This window comes from Vespula vulgaris, chromosome 2 (assembly GCF_905475345.1).
Source record: "Vespula vulgaris chromosome 2, iyVesVulg1.1, whole genome shotgun sequence".
Classification (NCBI taxonomy): domain Eukaryota; kingdom Metazoa; phylum Arthropoda; class Insecta; order Hymenoptera; family Vespidae; genus Vespula; species Vespula vulgaris.
This window is the reverse complement of record NC_066587.1, coordinates 8,672,535-8,694,298: the sequence shown is the minus strand read 5'-3', so window position 1 is coordinate 8,694,298 and position 21,764 is coordinate 8,672,535. Positions and strand designations below refer to the sequence as shown.

Sequence of the window (21,764 nt, the reverse complement as noted above, 5' to 3'; positions counted from 1 at the left end):
TCATACATACATATGTACGTACATATAAACAACGTTCTCTTTCAATTTTTCCTAACGAGTCTCAACTTGGATTATTTCAAGCGGAACAAAAAATCACAGCGACGTATTTTTTTCTGTAACTTTTCGCTACATTTCGACAAAGGTTTCGCCGACTATGAAGTACGATACAACGAATCTCGCTAGGAAATTAACGTTTATCGAGGAAAAAAAGTTCCAAGCCGGATCGTTGAAGCGTAACGAAGTTTGGTTGATGCAGGGCGACAGTGTCCGGGTTACAACGTTGCATTTCAAAATAATCGCAGAGACAAACATCGTGTCACTTTTTGGACATCCTTGTCTGTCGAAGGACGTATCGTATAAACAAAAATATGTCGATTGTTTTAAAAGCGAATATCGAGAGCACGTATGCGCTATACCTACGATACCATTAACTTTCGATGTAATACCGGTTTTTATGTAACACGTTCGCGACAGTAGTGGTAGTAGTAGTAACGTCGATAGAGTTACTAAGAAACAAAGAAAAAAGGAAATGATCGTTGGCGAGACAAAAAAGAGAAACTATCGAAAACGTATAGGTGATACAACGAGAGAAAAGACGGGATTACCTTTATACAATTTCCGTGTACTCCATGAGTATGAGAGAGAGAGAGAAAGAAAGAAAGAAAGAAAGAAAGAAGGAAGGAAAGAAAAGAGATAGGCGGCTCAGAATCGCGTGTCGCGCGCACGAGCGCGTAGCACGCACACGCTCGTCGCGGATTATTCGTAGGGCTGTCGTGAAAAGTAAAACGCGTTGGACTCTTGGTAGATACGATGTACGCGCGCATACACACGCATTCCCGGTAGTGGAGGGGAAGGGGAAGCTGCACGGCTCACTCGCGAGACGAAGCGAGACGATTCGATCGGTAAGCGCGAGTAAGAGAGAGAGAGAGAGAGAGAGAGAGAGAGCGACGGGCGACGAGCCGTCCGGGGGACGAGAACGGCGGGCATCGATTGGCGCGCTAGCCGTGACCCCCACCATGCCGCTTTCGCTTTCACCCAATGAGGCCTCACTTTCGCGCTCGCCCGCGCTCCGAGCCACGGCAGCCGGCACGCTGTCGTCGCCGGTACTCTCAGTGATTCTGGTGCACCCTAAGTGCGAGCGAACGTGCGAGAGCGTGCGTTTTTCCTCTCGTCATATTTCTCTGAGCCACGTACGAGAGAAAGAGAGAGAGAGAGAGAGAGATAAATAAAAGAAAAGAAAAGACGTGACAGAAAAAGAAACGTTCTTACGTTGGTGACTTTCTATTCGCTATCTGGTCGCTAATATTCGTCGAAGGCACGAAAATTTGATAGATAAAGAGAAGGAGAGGGAGAGAGAGAGAGAGAGAGAGAAAAAGTCTTATTCATCCTTTGAAAATTGCGTTTCGTCGAACGTCGCGCGCGCCCCTCACCGGTGACCCTGACACTCGGACACACTGGGCACACACGGCGCGCACGTCCTTTTTCGTGTTCTACAGCAGGCGGGAGAAGAAGAGAACGAGAAAGAAGACGGAAACAGCGGCAGCATCATCAGCATCGTAGCGGCCGCCAGCCAGTTCCAATCGCACGTTCCACGGTACGCGATCACCGAGAGAAACTCACCTCTACGTTGTTTCTCGTCACATTCGACCGAGTCATCGAGAGAAAACAAAAAAGAGACGCGTTTTCGATCTTAGCGTGAAGTTCGTGCGTTTCGAGAAAAGAATCTAAAGAACGAAGTACTCCAAGTGTCCACCCTCCAACGGTGTCGCCTCGATCGAGCTGACCTTGACTTTGATTCTTCGCCGATCTTCGTGATCTCGTTTCGCCGAATCGGTCGAGTCGATTTTTGCGCCGGTAGACGGGTGGATGAATCCTCCCCGTCGTCGAATTCTAACCTCCAAGTAACGTTCCAGAGCGAGACGCGCGCGCTCGTTCGTCGGTCGGGAAAGAGACGGAGAGAGAGAGAGAGAGAGACCACGTGACTTTCATCCTGCTTCTCGAACGTGGAATCGCGAAACGGGCGGGAAAATGACCAAGTGATCCGTACGTCGGTCGCTCGAACGTTAGTCGTCGTCGTCGTCGTCGTCGTCGTAGCGTCGCCGTTGGAAGATAAGAGAAGGAGAAAACAGGGTAAAACCATCGACGAGGAAAGAGGAGAGGGACAGAGGTAGGTGAGAAAGAGAGAGAGAGAGAGAGAGAGAGAGAGAGATTAGAGGGAGGGTGGGAGGGAGAGACGAAAATCGAGAAAAACGGCTGCAACGGCTTTCGAGGTCGCTTGTTTGAGAGCCATGGCCCCTCGGCGCCACGGCAACGGTCACGCTGCTGGTGGTGGCCTCGGAGACAACAACGGTGTAGGTGCGACCGGAAGTAACGACGCCGTTCAAATGGACAACAATCTCGTGGTTGGCCAGAACAATAACATCAACAACGGCATCAACAACAACCAAGGTACGACTCGTTGCTGCACACCGACGGGCGAATGTCTGCGCAGTGACTCTCTTATACGAATGAACGCCTTGCATGATACGGTCAAGGTCATCTGCAACAACGAGAACTGCCCGGTCGGTCAATTTATGCATCGCGAGTGCTTCGATGCGTGGGAACAAACTATCCTGACCTATCTCAAAAGCTGCGGACGTGCAAGAAGCTGGTCCGAGAGACAACGTCATCAAAATCTCTGGACGAAAAAAGGCTACGATCTCGCGTTCAAAGCTTGCGGATGCCGTTGCGGTCGCGGCCATCTTAAGAAAGACCTCGACTGGATGCCACCGGGCTTAGGTAACGCTGCCGGCAATCGGCACGACGAGAACGAAGCGAAGAAAAAGAAACGACGCAATCGGCAGAACACTCGGCCGACTTTAGCCGTATCGGCCGGTCCACCGAACCACTCGAGTCACGTAGTTTCCGCGAACGGACGTGGCACCACCGAGGCACAACTCATCGAGTCCGGACGCGGCAGAGCTGGATCTCTTTCATCGAGTACCGGCTCGAGCTCGCCACCAGCCACCAGCGAGCCCAGCGTCAGTCCTCTTCATCAACCCCAGGCCATCGTCAAGAAGAAGAGCAAGGTTGACTTTTTTGCAGATCGGGCCAGGTCAGTACTAACTGCTAGTAGAGAGACTCTTGAATATGTATTTCCTTTTTTTTTTTATGTATATATATATCTCTTGCGATGTCCTTTGTAATCGAACAAAAAACGATACCTTAACATTTTCATAAGACTACCGACGACTATAACTCTACTCGTCGTTACGGACCGATTTTGAACGTGTAAATATCTCTTTTTGTCCCTCTATCTCTATTATTCCGCTCTCCGTAGTTTTCCGGTAATAACGGCTCTTTAGCCCAACAGCAGTATCTTTTTCGAGAAACTTTTTTAAGGTCCTTGCATATACGTAATACTCGAGAGCTATTCCTATATATATATGTTCTTACGTACTTCGGCGATGTCCTTTGTAAAGAAGGCTTTATCGTTTCGGATCTTCTCGGAAAGGCTTACGGACGAACGGAGAAGAGGAGCGATTACCTCTTATAAACGTAACCCGATATCCCTAAGGATCGTTCTATGTAGCTTGAAATTTCGATCTCTCCTGTTTCTAGGATAAGATTTCAACGGAAGATAGTAGGTAGTAGTCTCTTCGATTTAAGACGATTGGTCAGCTTAACCTATAAAAGAAACGTTAGAACGCGATCTTTCGGTCGAATCGATCCGATCGGTTTCATTCGAAGTCGGGAAAATTAGGAAGGGAAAGATAAAGATAGAAAGATTCTTTTCTTTTAGTCCGTTTCGAGGAAACAAAGAAAAGGGCACTTGAGTAGAAGCAGAAAGCGGAAGTTCTTCCCCTATTCAGGAACTTTCCAGACGAGCTTCCAAAGAGGCTTGAATGAAACTGCGAGTGAGTTCGTTTTGCGAAAACAAAGTAAGAGAGAGAGGAAGGAAGGAAGGAAGGAAGGAAAGCACGTTAGAAGATATATATATCGGGTTGTTGTATACAATCATATGTCGTTTCTCGAAAGTTTCTTTACTCGAGAAGGGAGAAAAGACGACGAAGGGTAGCGAAGACGAAGAAGATTACGATGTCGTGTCCCACCCACGGTGTGCGTTTGAGACATTCGGCGCATCCTATATTTAGTTCACGATCTTCTTCAGGCTTGGAAACCTGTCCTATTTTTGTCGTACGTTCCACCGAATCGTTTCGACGAGGAGGAACGAAAAACATCGTGGAAAAGAAGCTTTGGTTGTCGTACGTATTATTTTTAATAAAAGATTCGTTTGTTAGGTGAAACGTTAGATAAGGGTTTTTTTTTTATTGTCTGAAAGATCGACGTACCTAACAGCCGATTTATAAGTACGTATGTAATAATCATATCCGTGGGTAGACGAAGGAACAATTTCATTTATATGTATGTACGTACGTATGTATGTATATATTATGTCACGCGCTTGTGCGCACGCGCGCGAACATACAAATAATATATCGTGTATCTACTACGGTGCTACGATTTCTACTTGCAAGTTTGGTCTTGCGTTGCGATTAAAAAAGTGCACGTTCGCATAAAGGAACCGGAGCCGTTTTCGTTTCGAGCTCAGTCAGGCGAGTCTTACGCGGCACGGCCGAATGCTTCTGCACTCGAATGCAACGTTCGTCGAGTTCTCAAAGCCCACCGTATACCATAGGGATTCGTCGAGAGTCTCTTCTCAATTTCTTCTTCATCTTGGCTTACGAGTGTGTACGTTTGCGTGAAAGTATAAAAAGAAGAAGAAGAAGAAGAAGCAGTAGAAGAAGAAAAACAAGAAAAAGAAGATGAAGATGAAGAGGAGGAAGTAGCGAGAGGGGGGAGAGAGAGAGAAGGTACAGGAAAGAAAGAGAGAAAAGGTACAGGAAAGAGATAGAGAGGGGGGAAATGTTTGTGGCCTTGACCGTGGCCACCTCCTCAGGGCCACCAAGTAAAGGAGGAGTCCGATGCTTTAGCAGCTCTTCAAGGCCGACTGCATTGAATCACGGCATCGCGATGCATTTAAAGAGGCAAAACGGCGAGGGAGTACGTTTAAAAATTTTTGCACGCTACTACCATTCTTCTCTCTTTCTTTTCGAAGGACCACTAGTTCTTTTTTTAATTCTCTCTCTTTTTTTTTTTATCGCATATCGATCTATCTATTTAAAAGAAAAAGAAAAAAATTCTCCGATCTAAACTTGTTTTTCAATTCGACGATAGAAGTCTCTCAAAGATGTTGCTACTGTGTAACCCTCATCCAGGAAACGCGAGTTTCCTTTTATTTTCAATCTAACGACGTGTCGGTGGGAGCAAGCTCGTAAAATTTCGAGGAAAGTGTCCTTTGTCTCTTTCTCTCTTTCTCTCTCCCTCTCTTACTCTCTGCTTCCCTATCCAGCCCGTCTCGCGACACATTCTCCTCCTTTATGGGCTTCAATTAAAAGGAGGAGCTTCCTCCGAACTGCGCATTATCCTAAATCTTTCGGGTGGTTGTCGACCCAGAAGGGGCCACCATCTCGACGACACAATGACGACGACGACGACGACGACGACGAAGACGACGAACACGCCTTGTTCCGCTTAGGGATCGAGAGGATAACAACGAGGATGTCGATTACCAATTCTAAATATCGTTGTACGTAACTGCGAAGGCAGGCAGGCAACAGCAGAGGGTTGGCTGGCTACTCGCTGCTACTAAAGGAACTTTTCTTCTCGAGCTTCTTCTTGACGCTATTTTTAGGGAAATCGCTTGAAAGTCCTCCGTTTATCCTTTACATATTTATTTACAAGTTCTTCGAATCGCCAATCAGTCGGAAAGAAAATTCTGTTTTCTCTCGATTAGGATAGTTGATAATTAAATTTTAAAACGGCGTTATCAAGCAATAGATTTTTTTTTTTTATAAAAAGAAAAGGAAGAGAAACAAAAGAAATTGTTAATAATTCTCGAAGGAAAGGATATTTTTTTTGTTGTTGCATTTTTATTTCTTTTTTGAATTTCTTCCTCTCTCCATTTATTTATTAGTGGATTCTTCGAGCGTTTCATGATTTTTTTTCCAGAGAAATTTCCTCTTCGAATTAGTTGCTAACGATAAGAAGTTATTTTTACTATTTCGAGTTTTTATTAAATAAATCACGTAGCCGCGTACGAGATAAAGGATATTTTTAAGAAATTTTTATAATCGAGAAATGGCAATCAATATAGCAATCTCTAATTGTGATAATTTATAAATCCTTCGGAGAATATTAATACGTCTATGTTGTACATATACAAACGCGTCCATATGACGTAATTTTTCGTTATAGTTTTAATGAATCTTGTTCCACCTAAGTATGTCGTCGTGTCACGTCTCTGACTCACCGAGTTTACAAATTTTCCTCATTTTATGTAAGTACGTGGTTTATCGTACAAATAATAATGGCTATAATGACTACCATGGATGAAGAACTTTGTTCTCACGTTGAATTTCCTTCGAACTTGTTAATCCGTTAAGATTAAGAAATAAGAGTTCATTTGAGAAAATCTTACTTGTTATAAAAGATGTAAAAGTCGTTTCTCACTCTCACTACGAAAATATTACATCGTTAAACGTCCATCTTTTATTACATACAACCATTATCCAATTTTATATAAACATGCACGTTTTTAATCGTTATTATAACGAGACCTTACAAGACCTTTAATTATAGAGATCTTTATCCTCACAGACGAATTACACCATATTCGCATTTGCTCTTTGAGTAAAAATTTACAGCTTTAACCGGTATAGTGATTATCACTTTCATCGTCTCTCCATTATCGATCGTTTTTAGTAGCTCTCGAAGTAGGTAAATGATCGTTACGTGTTATTCAATTGTGTTCGGTACGATCGATCGATAATCCTTTTCTCAAACATAGGAATTAACGCGTGACGAGAAGTCTTCGATGATATTTAGAATATTACCCCTATTTATTCTCTTCTATATTTTCACTACAAACTCAAAAATGTGCCTTCGAAAATGTCAGGGTCGTTTTTTTTATATTGCTCAATCTAGCAAACAAGTTCGTGGATCAACTTTCAAAGTTGAAACATATTGAAATGCCGTGAAGGCCACTCCCGACTGGGACTACCCAATGTTGCAGGATCTTAAAACATTCTCCAAATTTTTTTTCTAACGTTTTACATATTAAACTTTCAAAGTTACACGCGATGATACGTTTATGTAATATGGTAATTTAACGGTAATAGTTGAGCAAATTATAATTTTTATGAAATCCTTTGATTTGAGATTTTGTTGTAATATTTCATTCATTGTTATGTAACTCGGAATGCATTAGAAGCATTATTTTTTTTTGTAAACGATATTAATAGGACTCGATGAAGTGTATCGGTAAATAGGAGTGAAAAGTAAGGCAACGATGAAGATAGTGAGAGAGCTTAGAGAGAGAGGACCGAGTTTGGGGATTGACCCTGAACCTCGACCCTCAAGTTCGCGAGAGAGAGAGAGAGAGTGAGACAGACAGACAGATCTTCCAAGGATGCCTTAAAGAAGACAGGGCGAGATGTGTGCTATCTCTCTTCTCCGCCTATCGGTTGTGTTTCTTTTTGTAAAGGTCGAATTTGCCCTTAATTAAATTCTCTTCGAAGGGTGGATATTCACCCTCTCCATGACAAATCCAGTTGAATTTTCGCGTTATTATCGGACCAGTCCCACCCTCTTTCTTCTTTTTCTTTCATCCCAAATAAGACATTCCATTCGCGCCACGGCGAAGCGAAAGAAAGGGTCGTGAGTGTTCCAATTATTAAAAAAAAAAAAAAAGTAGTAAAAAAGTACCGTAAAAGATCAAGAGAGACGTTGAAAGACGTTTTATTCTCTTTCATTTATTCTGTTCTCTTATTATTATTTTATTACTTATATATTATTCATACATATGTTCTCTTATAATTTACAACATATACTTTCCAGTTAAACACGAGATTCTAATAGTTCGTTTTGTATGATAATGTTTTATACATAGGATACTGACTTAACATGTATAATAAATTTGTCGTCTTCTTTCCTTTTTAAATGGATCGCGTCGAAGTAATCTGAGCGTGACGAGTCTGGCTGTTGTGTTACATTGTTTCCTTTTTCCTGATTATTTTTTTTTTTCTTTCTTTCTTTCTTTTTTTCCCTGAAACGAACTTGCGGAGTATAGTCGCGTAAGAAGGAGAAAAGTTTATAAAGGGATTAAACTTCGTTATAACTCGTGCCTCTGTGAATTTCTTTCTTCTTTTTTTCTTTCTTCAGCTGCTACACGAACTCGTCGGATACTTTTTATCCCTCCCTCGGCGCTAGGTTAATAATAACAAGGTGACTTTCATTATTACCGCATGTTTAACTAACCGACCGGTCGGCTAACGAGATTAGACGGGCCAACTATGGTATCGCGAAAATTACGCGCTTTGCCGACCCACGTTTTTAGTAATTTTAGTCTTTCTTGTTCTTTGTCTCTCTCTTTCTCTCTCTGTTCGTATTTTAAAAATTTGCGATTGACTGGAGCGCTTACGAGATTAACGAAATCAAGTTATTACTGAACGCAGGAAGAGCTCGATAATTACATGATAGCGAGATGAGATTTTTTCTTTTTTTTTTTTTTTATGTTAAATGCCGAACCGATTTTTCACACAAATGAATTATATTCATCTAATAATTTTCATATCTTTTTACAAATAGAGGATTCAGGAGAATTGTTATATTTTTTCTAGATTAAATTTTATTCTCATTAGAAAGAAATACTTTGAATCTTTAGAACGTTATTAGAAAAGAAATTTGAAAACACAATTGAAATAAATTTCTGTAACATCGAGTGTCACTCACGAGTGACCTTAACCACATTACAACAAATCGTTAATGTATCGAACGACTAAATCATATATCTATGTCATTTTGATTCTCTTAATGATAATGAGAATCAGCATGTAGAAGTATTATAGCATTCGTTGTAGAATAAGTTTTCCGAAAACGAATTTCGTAGTCCTCGCCATTATCATCGTGCCTTACATTATTCAGTCGGTAGAAATGTCCTTCACACGTTGACCCAAACTCGCGTATCTTTTATCTTGTATTTTCTGCAAGGGAGAAAGAGAGACGAGATTACATACCCGTGTATACGTCGACGAATGCGTAATAGACTGTTTGCCAAATTTATGCAAATGCATAGATCGTATAAGTCGGGTAGAGGAAACGACGACGACACGCCTTCTCTTCTCGCATGTCGTTAACATTCATGAATCGAAAGCCACTCGTAGTCATTCCTCTCTTTCTCTCTCTCTCTCTCCTCCCTCCCCTTCTCTCTCTCCTCTCTCTTCTCCTTTGTCTGGTTTCATCCTTCGACGATCGCTTTTGCGCCTTTTTTCGTAAGCAAGCCACGCTTTTCCATGATATAAGACTAAGGAAAGGGGCTTCCTGACTAGGCTGAATGCTTGCTTGGTTATTTGGCTTTGTCATGAATTCAAATGCTATTTGAAAAGATCGTTAAAAAGAGAATACAAAGGAAACAATGTTAGTTATCTGGAAAAATCGATAATTCGAGGATGTCGAGTACTTTTTAATTGGATTTACTTTTGTTCGATTCGAGGAAAGGAATCTACGGGAATGAAGAAGACCACTTGGATAAGATCGAATGAATATAAGATAGATCGGATTTTACCATTTAATGTATTATATTTTTTTTTTAACGGGCGGAATATAAGTGTTATATCTTTCTCTCTCTCTCCTCTCTCTTTCTCTTTCTCTCTCTGTGTAATGGTTTCGTAATTTTGGAAAGACGTATGTATCACTATAGAAAGTGAGAAACAGCGAGTAGGAGGATGAGGGAATGGGGCTAGTAATTTGGAAAGGTACAATGAGTACGAAACTGTAGGAGAACGGTTGGGCTGCCCTTCTCGAGGTTAATTAGCGTAGCCCGGTAGTGGCGTTCAGACTGTGTTTGTCGATGGACCGTTTTCACGGGTCCTCGGCTACGGGATGGTTATTTTCGTTAAAAATATCCACCCCTCGGGCAAGTCTAGTTACATTTAAACCCACGCGACGTGCAGTACCTATTTCAGAGAGAGAGAGAGAGAGAGAGAGACTGAGACAGAAAGACAGGCAAGCAGAGACAGAAAAAGAAAAAAGCGCGAGCTTGTTCGACACAGGGGTCACGTTGTCGGAGCACCCATCGAATGACCGTAATTAAAGAAAATTGCGTCGCGCCTTTTCCAAAACACATTTCCAAAAAAGTACGTATGCCGTTTGTGCCCGCAATTCTTTCGTTATCGATCTGACCGCGACAAGAAAATATTTATAGTTCATCGTTAATCACGCCTCTTTCAGTTCTAATCATGCAACGTAATTCTCGTTACGCGTTCTCGGTGAAATAGAAGGACAGCTGTCCGGGAAAAGTTATCGTATCGAACGGACGTCTCGAAAATTTTGCTGAATATTCCCGATCAATTTTAATTTCGAGGATAGACGTATTTTTATTAACATTGGTGTGTTCATGCAAACGTGTATGGAGAGTCAAGCATATGCGGTTTTTTTTTCATGCGTATGCGAACGAGCTTGTTGAAGGAAGTACTAGAGATAGAGAGGTATTTAATAAATTTCTTTCTTCTTGCATAATTAGCCGTTGGGAAAATAGATATTATAGTCGTCATCTTTCTCTTTAGTCGTCATCATTCACATCTTTATCTCCTGTATAACGTAGCCGTTTAATTGCAAAACGAGGAGAACGTAGCTCGTCTATGTTGCTACCGTTGCTGCTGGTGTATAGTCGTCTAAATCATTGACTTAAGGACCCAAGAGAAACGTGAACCCTTATTTACGCGATCCACCCGTTATCTTTCCGTTTCCTCTCTCTCTCTCTCTTCACGCGCGCGCACACACACACTAATTTTAAAAGTACTTTTATTTTGTTTATACACGTTTTCTATATCTCTCAATGTTTTTATGTATTTTTTATTTCCTAATTTATTGATATCTTTTTACCTTGGCCAAATTAAAAATGAAGTTTTACGTAGAAGCAGAAAAATTATTTCTTTTTTGTTTTTCGGTTTTTCCAAGCTGCACGTGCAAGTGCCTGTTTATATGGTCCGTGCGAGTTCGTATGAATTATTACAAGCCCAAGGGTGGTTTACTGCTAATTGCTTTGTTAACCTCGTATTTACTTCTCCCGAGACGCCAGTTTGCTCTCTTTACGCTTTCTCTCTCTCTCTCTCTCTAACTTTCTATCTCACTATTTCTCTATCTCTATCTCTATGTTTCAAGCACAGAAAGGACGATTGTTATTACCTCGAGCTCGAGCGTGTTTGTTTCTTTACTCTTCTATTTTCTACTTTGTGTAGTATTTCTAATTAAAGAACAATAACGAGTCATTCTTTAACGATAATTTTGTTGCTCATATTCTCTCCTTTATAAATTTTCTCTATCGTTTTACAATCGCTACACGCGATACTATAAACATGATATTTTGACGAATAAAATCCGTTTTTTGTTTTCTGTTTTTTTTTTCTTTTTTTTTCTTTCTTTTTTTTTGTTATAAGAGATGACACGAGGGAATTAAGCGATAAGAATTTTATCTTTTGAACATACGTTTATTGTTTACTCGGTCAGTATAATTTCATTGCTACGGGCATAGCAATTGAAAGCTTTTGTAACAAGATATTTGTATTTTCTTCGAAAGCACTCGTATAGAAAGAGATTTATCGTTCGGAATCTGTTTGGTGAAAGATTAATGTATAAACTCGAAGGCTTTTGATACGATACACGTATTGCCTTGTCGCACGATTGTTAGATTTATACGAAAAGAAGTAAGGGGAGAGTCGCGATAATGAAAGAAAGATACGAGTCAAGGTAAAACACATACACGTGTCACGGCGAACAGTCACCATCCTATCGACTTACAGAAAAACTTTCAGACAAATTTCATACTTTTGTTCAATCGAATTTTGATGGAGATCGAGATAGAGAAGGGTGAAGAGAGATCGATCGTGCTAAAACAGAAGGAGAGAGATAGAAAGTTTGATATTAGAAAATAAGGAGACGAGTCGATTTTATTTTAGAAAATATTCGTATTTTCATTTTCTTTTTCTTCCTTTTCTCGCCAAAGCAAAGAAGAATGAGATTGCTGCTGCTCCGTTATTCGGACGTTTCAACGTGACCCGATTCGCGTTGGAACGACTCGAAGGGTTAATTAATCGTGAGCGAAGTATCACTCGGGGCCTCGTGATCGTGTCTGAGATCGCGAGATAAGATAGCGAGATTGCTTATTATCTACTTTCATAGAATACTGCACTCTCCTTCGAGTGTGTTTATATCGTGTGAAAAAGTTTGTTTTTTCTTTCTTTTTTTTTCGTAGATACACCTACATCTATAATCGCAGATTTATTTCATGAAATCGACGAAAAATGATAGTCGAGTTTGGCATCGAGAGAAAGATGACATGCGTTTTTTTTTTAATGCCATTTCCGACTTAATTAACGAATTGAGTTGTCGTTTCTTGCGCTTGGAACGGTCTTTATTAGCATACAATTAAAATCGACGCATAAATACAGGCGTGAGTTAACCCAAACACCCATAGCGCGAATAAATTCCTGCTTTGCGATGCGGTACACGCAGACCCGTGCGAACGAATGAACGAATGGCGTGACATACACCAAATTTTTATCCTCCTCGGTCGCTGCTTGCCGTATATACTTATAACGTTTATTAATAGTAGAGGTAAAAACCTGCCGGAAGAACCGGTCCTCGATTCTTCTCGGTAGAAACGACTTTCATGTCCTGCGTCATTTCAAAACGTAGAAAAGAAAATCTTTCTTTCTGTTTTTTTTTTTTACAACCCTTAACCTTTCTCCTTTTTTTTTTAATTCATTTAAATTTATATTCATGTTTCTAACATCATTGTAACAATTAATGTCTACGAAGTTTTCTTCGTTACCGAAAACACATTAGATCCTTCGTTCATTATCTCTTCTAAGTTTATTAGTGTTGACCTACGAAGATACTCCACTATGTTTCTGCATAGTCAGATAGCTCGACGTTTCAATGTCAAGTAATCTCTCTCTTTCCCTTTTCTTTTCTCTCTCTCTTTCTCTTTCTCTTTCTTCGTTTCTCTCTTTATCCATCTCGTTTTCTTTGCTTTATCGCACGCAATCGCATGCGGCAGCAGCTAACGTTTCTTCGTAGCTTCCTTGGAAGGATCCTCACGTCTCTAGTAAGTAATTCGTGAAGCGAATCGAGGAATCCCATCCGCGTTGTTCAAGGACATGGTGAGACGTCAAAGACGGAACCACCTTCGAGGGTCGTTCATCCTTTCTCTTTAACACGTTCGCTGTCCTTTGATGTACGTCTATGTAGAATCGTAAAATAAATTCGACTAAAAATTCAAGACGAATGTAAATGGGATGAACGGATCTACGTTTGAAAAGAGTAAGTGCTCGTTAAGAGAACAGTCATGAAAGAATGGATCTACGTCGAAAAGCATTCAATCTTTCAAGATACTCTCCATCTGATCGATTATTGATGACCAATAAATTCAAGAAACGATTGTCCATTCGATTTCGAAAGTAATCGCGGAACCGCACTGCGTGATTACTTATGAAATCTGAGAACGGAAGGAAAACCACGTAGAAAGGAGGAAGAAAAGTATACTCGCTCGTACATAATTTAATTTCCTTTTTTCATACTGAAAATAAAATCTCGCCAGTGTCATTTCATGGAACGTATATGTTGACAGCGTATCCTTAACTATCAGAGACACGTAGATATTATTTATTGGGATTTTTCATCTCCCGTTAAACGAGATCGTGCGATTACACGTCCGTCTACGTCGCATTTTACACTTGGTGTGCATCGTTTATAAAACTGACGTGAGAAAGTTTCTCGAGTCGAGGAAATATCGGCATTCTCTCTCTCTTTCTCTCTCTCTCTCTCCCTCTCTCCTTCCCTCTCCCTTTGGTGGATTTAATAAGATAATGGAAGAGTTCGTTCGAGCTACTACCGTTGTTGATGCTGCGGATACTCTCTCGTAATTCGTTATATCATCGGACACATTAGTTAGCAAGTCGTGATTCCACGAATTGCTCCAACGATTCACCGTAATCGACTTTGCCAATAGCAACGTATATACGATTTCCTAGACGTCTTCGTTTTTCGTTGCGACTGTCTTGGTCGGTCTTTTAACATAGATAATCGTTATCGCCGTAGTGTGAAATAGAGATAGATGGAGCAATGGACCGAGAGAAAGAGAAAGAGAAAGAGAAAGAGAACGGTGCATCACTTACTTAACCCTTTGCTTTGCAGTCTGCCGTCCTGTCTGCCGCATACTATACCCTGTCTAGCCTTCTAATCTCGTTCGCAGTACTGTTAGGTTACACTATAATCGTTCTCTATAATTTCGGTTCGTAACAAGCTTCTCTAATTTCCTGATCTCTATTAATTATGTCATTAACTGTCTCGTATTTTATCGTGTAAAAATATTTATAAGAAAAGGTCAGACCAATCAATGAAATTCTTCGTCGAGAGATGAGAATAATAATATACTCTTTCGAAGGTAGAGAGCGATCTCGCGAGTGCAAGTGTACCGAGTAAAAAGATGATCGGACTACCAAGATCAAAGTCGTCATTCTCTCTTTCTCTGCCCCTCTCTTTTTCTCTCGTTTCTCTTATAAAGATCGCGCAAACAAATGCGACAGTGACGGCAGGCACCTGCACATATATAAGCTTCTCGCGTATTTATAGATAACAAATGTCTTGTTTACCCCCTGCATACGCGTCGTCCTTTTTATAAGCGTCTCTTGGTACCTGATAGAGACGAAAGAGAAAGAGAGAGAGAGAGAGAGAGAGAGAGAGAGAGAGAGAGAGAGAGAGAGAGAGAGAATGAGAGGAGGAAGAAGATGCTAAGAAACGAAGAAAGGTGTGGGTGTGGCGACAAGGTGTGATATTCCAAAGGTAGTTGACGTTGAAACGGGAATAAAAAGAGAAGCTGATGCGATCAAAATATACGTTCCCGGCGGTTGTTCGACGGCCGGTTGGTTGGTTGGTTGGTTGGTTGGTCGAGTGGCCGGCATATTAGCGATGTTTTCGCTCGAGGCATTTTTGCGCAGTTAGTCGATAAAGCTCGTGACTCAGATGCCCTTCCGTTTCAGGTCTCAATGACAATCCCAATAGCACCTACACGCATAGAGTGAGTGAGTGAGCTAGCGAACGAACGAGCAATCGTGCGAAAGAGAGAGAGGGGGGGAGGAAGAGAGAGAGAGAGAGAGAGAGAGAGAGAGAGAGAGAGCTACGCGTGCGCTACCCACCGATCTCTCTCTGACTCTCATTCTCCTCGATGCTTTGGGCGTGTCACGAGCGGACAGCGCATCGATTTCGCGCGAGTACTCGTGCAAGAATACACGCGTGCAAAGATAATCGACAATGATGTTTGGAAAATGCAGTCTGTTTCTCGTACTCCCATTATGACTAGCTACGGAGAGAGAATCTTGGATTTATTTTTACATTTTTACGTTGTTTTTTTTTTTATTAAATACACACACATACACGTACGTAATTTTGATTCGCCATGCGTCGCAATAATTAAATTCATTCATTTGCCATTGTTCGATTCACTGTACAAAGACAGTTTGTAGTATATGACTGGATCGAGTTTACGATTCATATCGCACGTGTGCTCTAACCGATCGAAGTTCTTCGAAGTTCTTCCTGTCCTTGTGCGAAGGCAAACTACGCCGACTGAAATAGAAAGGGAAGGAAGAAAAGGCGTGATTTTCTTCGAGCGTTAAAAGTCACGACAAGGTCAGATAAAAATGCTCCTCTCCCGCCTAGCAGTCGAGTTGAATACAGCTTGGGTTGTAATCTTGTGATTATTTCGTACGCGTATCCCTAGCCACTGTTTGCTTCGTGATAACAGTGTTGCTGCACACACGTGTACATATCGTTGATAATAGAACTGACGTTAATTGGACCGCGAAGCATGACGATCTTCGCTCAGCGAACCTGTTGAAATTTGCTCGCGATTCACATCTCGTTTAATTTAACAGACCATATTATCGTTATATGCATTGTTGTATTCTATATGTAACGATACGATAAACTTGGACATAAGTTCATTGATTTGCAAAGTATTTTTAAATTCTTGGTTAAAAACATTTTTGCTTATCGACAAGACAAACTTGTTCCGAGTTATATTCGTGGGAGTAAACACGCGATATATATCCCCTCTTACGATCGTCCGATCCTGCGATTAACGAAAGTATCGATTCGTATCCGTCTCTCTCGTGATAGTGTTGCGTAACGTCGTCGAGTATTAGTCATTCTAAAACAACTAGTCAACGTAGTGATGCAACCACGCGCGAACGTTGAGATTAGAAACTGCAAAACCTAGGAGATTTGCAAGACGATGGGATGCCACGCGTGTGATTCATAAGCACACTTTATTTTTTTTCCTTTTTTCTTTTTTTTTCTTTTTTTTTTTGATAAGGGATTATCTTTTTGACCTTGACTCGTTTATTTTTTTAAGAATGAAATTTTTTTCTTTTTCAATTTGTTTCTTTTTTTTTTTTTTTTTTTACTATTATCATTGTCCATCGTATTCAATTTCGATAGTATATATCGGGCATGTTTTCATTTTTTATGTGAAACTTTTTATGTGAACCAGAACAAGTACATATATTATCATCGTGCCTTATATATGCAGATAACTCTTACGACTTGATTCTCCAAGAGACAGGAAACATACATTCTCGCGAATGCGTGTGTGGTAACTTTCAAAAGTTATTTTTAAGCATTCATTATCCTCCACTGTTAGCGCGTGCTACGATTCGTTAATTAGTCGCGACGTAATCCGTTGCCCGTATTTGTTTCTCCACCTTTGCCAGTCACTATTGTTCACTTTTTCTTTTTGAGATAGTCAAATTTGAAAATAAAATACTCTTTGATCGTTAAACTCTCGAGAGTGTTTTGTCGAATGAATTTATATAGTAAAATCGTCGTCTGTTCGTTTAATATGTCGAGATTTGTTCGATGAGCAGCATCGAATAGCCGTAAAATGGCCCATATTCGGGTAATAATGTCGTTAGCTCTCGATAAGAGAAAATAAAACTAGAGTCATCCTCGTCGAGTACGTTTTCACTTTTTGTCCTTGTTATCGAGCTATTTGTGCGATTAACACACAAATTGCACCGTTTAGAATGAGAGAAACAAAAAAGAGAAAGAAATATAATTTCCTCGAAATTTATTTTCTAGATAAGTTTTCAAAAAGCTCATTGGATTTCAATAACTTACGTGATATTCCGTGTTATCTTTACACGATTAGATCATGATTAGGTAAACGCCTTTCCACTTGTTGAATTCTAATATAATAAAATTCTTCGAATTGATTTGAATTAGTCATCGTTGAATAGATATTTATTATATCCATCGATAACGGACGTATATAAATAAACCTTCATTAATAATTTATACTCTAATGAAATTTAAATGAAATATAGAGAGGTTAAAGTAGTGGGAAATTGGAATTATATAAAAGCGTCGATAAAAAAAAAAGAAGAATAAGCATTTCGATTACACTCGTGTTCGCATAACAAGGCCCTCGCGTATTTTCCAGTTTGTTTTCCTCCGATAGTATGGCTACATTGGTGGTGTGGTGAGGACAGAAGGGAAGAACGCGTAATATTTTCGTGACCCTTGCTTGACATTGCCAAAAATAACCGATACGGGCGACGATAGGACGATTTCATTCGAGTCGAGGCCAAGGTTAAGGTCGAGTTGTTTCGTTCTCTCTCTCTCCATCCTCTCTTCCCTCTCTATGTCGTAGCTCTTTGCCACACTTGTCCCAGTCTGCTTACTTTTGCTTGCATTTGTCCGCTTGCTGGCTTGCTTATCTGTCTCTTTAATGATGCAACTTGCGTTGTTCAAGCAACGGTTCGAGCTTTACGATTATTGTCACTTCTCTGTTTCCTTTTCGGCATTTTTTTAATCGTTTGTCCATTTTTACGAAATTAAATTAAGTTTAAATTCCTTATTAGTTACTTGACTTTTGAATCTTTCGATTGATTATGATCGTCCTCGTTTCTAAATTACACTTCTAAGTGACACTCTCAAAGCGATTTTGACGATTGGAGAATCATAATATAAATAAATTGCTATTTCGATTCGTTCACATTTCTTTCGACTCTTGTAGGTTTTCTAAATAAAATACTTCGATATTAAGTTGCTTTCGATATATCTTCATATTATTTATCCTACAATGACGTTGAACGATACTTCTACATAAAAATACGTTCTCCTACAGCCCGAAAGCTCTTTCGAATAACGACGATTCTTACATCATCGCTCCTCATAATTCGCGCTTCTACTTCGAGAAGGAATGCGCACATTTTTTATCGTTCAAAGTCGATATTTTTAGATTTTTTTTCTCTCTCTCTCTCTTTTTTTACAGATCGTACGGGAATCTGACGTACGTGTATATAGTTTGAAAAACTCTAAGCTAGCTGTCCTTGTCTATATACGTATAAATTTGTGTGTATGTGAAGATAAATACATACACATAGAATATATATATCTACACGTATAAACATATGTGTACGAGTTTTATCGCGCATTCCTTCTGCCGCTTCCTTTTCGAGGGTTATCAAGGGATAGAAAGGAGGGTGCGGAATTATTATGAATCACGAGAAATTCACTGGATCCCCCACCGGCTTTTCCCGTGAAAGCCTTTCAAATGGAATGTTTAGTTCCTTCCTTCCTTCCTCCCCCCCTCACACACACACACACACACACACACACACACACACACACACACACACACTCTCTCTCTCTCTCTCTCTCTCTCACTTTTCGTTAGAAGAACGTTATCAAATCTTTTTTAGAGACCATCTATTGCGAATGAAATGACGTGAAAAATTTTCAAATGATAGACGTAGATCGTATTAAGGTCATTGATAGAAATATATATTCGTTTACTTGTCTTCGTATTACGATCGAGATCGTAATAAACCTGAATTTGTATTTCCAGACAAAGCTGCGGTGCCAACGGTATCTTCTCCCGTCGTTTGGACTTCAGCGCGTTTAACAGCTTGCCCCGCACTAAACTGAACTCCTATCATATTAAGGTAAGAAATTTGAAGTTGTCTAAAGTTCGTTCTCATTTGTTTTCATTAGAATTAATACCTTGAACGTCGAACTGATTTAGTATAAAAATTTGTGTTCGTTTAATATCTTTAACCTTTTCTAAAGAAATTTACTATTTACGTTAGACTTTCACATTATCTTTATTACGGAAAATAGTTTAAAACATTTCAGAGGTAGCAAAAGAAGTCTTACAAATTTTGAAAATAATCTTTTAAAATAAAGTCTCAATCAGCGATATTCAATGCGATAATAATGATGAAAAGAACGTAAAAATAGATTTAAACATTTCTTTTCGTATTGATATTTTTATTCGTTGCATTTCTCTCTGGTTTTATTTATAACAAGGTCCGAAGTTGGTACTAACTTGTATCGAGATCGCGTAAACGTAATTAACGAGTGCAAAACTTACAAGAAAGGGCAGGTTTTCAGTTTAGCGTTTCTAATTTCCAACGTTGAATCAAAGTAAATCATGCGAGTACCACCCGCATGAGGGTTCTCTTTTTATCATTACCGATTAATCTCACGCGAATCCGATCGTTTTTTTCCTTTTTGCAAACAAGCAAAGCGTATTCTTCGTTCGCGCACGCTCACGCCCTTCCGAGCGAATCCTTTCGCGCGTTGCGTCGTAACACTGTCGTCCTACCCCAAATACGAGGGAAAATCAATACCAACCCCCTCGTTGGCTTTACCGTGCACTTACTCTCGCATTTTCTGCACGTACGCGTTTTGCTCCTACGCACGCGCCGTCACTTCCTGAAGGGTTGTATAAATTTTTTTTGTTACATTCCGTTTTGTTTTACATATATTCTCGTCGAGTTCCTAATTCTTTATCGATAGGAATCGATCGACTTAAAAAAAAAAAGATTAACATTATTAACGTTATTTCATGTCTCTATCGGTGCGGAATAAACTTGCGTAAGTAATAATCGGAATATTATAGTACATACGTGAATATAAATGTCTGCGAAAAAAGGATGAGAAAGCAAGCACGACAAGAGAGGAGAAACAAATACTTTTACTATGGCGCGCGTCCCCTATATACACATACGCACACGCAAGAAAAGCCATCGAATTATTCGTGCGTCGGATGGAGGACTCGTAAAAGGGTTCGAATCTAGCTTTGACGATGGCGTAATATGACAACGTACACATTACGTTTTGGACACGATCGATAAGCGAAGGACGACCTGGCATACTCTCCATTCCATCGCTTCTGCCTTCTACTCCTCGTTTAAATTGTACAGAGGGGAAGTGTATGGCAAAGTTCGAGAATAATTTTCTAACTATGTGGAAAAGTTTTTTCATATTTAGCCGTGGCCATTGAGATCAAGAAGAGAAAGAAACGAAACGAGAGGAAATGAAATTGTAGGACGTCGGTCGACCTTGACCTTGACATGGGTACTCTTCGTGTATGTATGTATGTATGCATGTATGTAGATAGGTAGGTAGGTAGGTAGATATGTATGCGTGTGTTAGCGAGTGCAAAGTGAAGGATGACTAGTAAAATAGTCGGCTCCCCTAAGAACTCGGCTAAGTGCCTGCGGCTTTCCGAACGAGCAACCATAATCGAGCTGCCCTCGTCCTCCTCTCTCTACCCTATTATATTTTAATCGAAAGGACTTGCCATCACTGTTCTTCGGCGTGTAAAAAAAAGAGAGAGAGAGAGAGAGAGAAAGAACGTTATTTCGAAAGGGTTAATTTAGTTTCGAGGTGGCTTCGATGTGTATACTTCGATAGTTGAATTGTTTTCATCTCTTTGAGATAATGCTAAACTGTTAAATTCTCTCTCTCTCTCTCTGTCTCTCTTTACTCAACTATCTTATTTTCTATTTATTTTTCCGCTCGATATTCTCGTCCCTAAAAAAAAAAGAAAGAAAGAAAACGTCTATGTATTACCGGTGAATGTCGTAAGAAAAATAAAAAGGGAAAGAAAGGATCGAAGGATCTTTTCTTGTTACGTTTTGCGTCAAAGAACGATCGTAAAATCGTAAAGTCTCTTTTCAGGGCGACCTTTAGATATGGTAGCTTTTCTAACACAAGACCGCACTAGGTAGTTCAGTGAGAACTTCGAATGCGGAGAGAACGACGACAGACGAGAAGGAGAAAGACAAAGAGGTGGTAAAAAAGGAAAGAGAGAGAGAAAGACCCTTACGTTGTATAAACGAGAATATCGTACAGTTTGTAAGACCGAATAACCACCGTTGCGAGTCCTTGTTCTTCTCGACCAATCCTGTGTACCCTTCTAACGCGGGAAAAGCCGCTCGTTCTTTGTACCGCGAACGAATGAAAATAAAGGGTACACTCACGATACCACGTGCGAGAGGAAAGAAATATTCTTTAACCCTTTGAGCAAATACGAACGTATATTTACGAGTCGTATCTTAGTCAGCTTGTTGTATAGCACGAGCGTACGTGTACATATACGTGTTTAAAATTTTTTTATTAAAGTTTTAGTACTGTTTTTAATTTATTAATTTGTGTCTACTCTTGATAATAGCTAATCGTTTCTAAAATTTATCGCACGATAAATTTAGGATACGAAGATAAAGGGTAATGTGAAATACAAGAGAACAATGTAAGTGTAAAGTATAAAGAATAATGAATACAGTTTTGTTTTCATTAATTGAATTATTTCTAAA

General features: G+C 40.0%; 1 protein-coding gene across 1 annotated transcript in view; it reads left to right on the top strand.

Annotated features, from left to right (window-relative positions):
- The first annotated feature begins 668 nt into the window (after nucleotides 1–668).
- The window catches only part of LOC127073000 (headcase protein), a 115,042-nt gene continuing 93,946 nt past the window's right edge, over nucleotides 669–21,764 (top strand). The window contains exons 1-2 of the mRNA XM_051013971.1: nucleotides 669–3,094; nucleotides 19,010–19,106. Coding sequence (XP_050869928.1) covers nucleotides 2,289–3,094; nucleotides 19,010–19,106 — 903 coding nt within the window. The 5' untranslated portion in view covers nucleotides 669–2,288. The remainder of the gene's footprint in view (nucleotides 3,095–19,009; nucleotides 19,107–21,764) is intronic.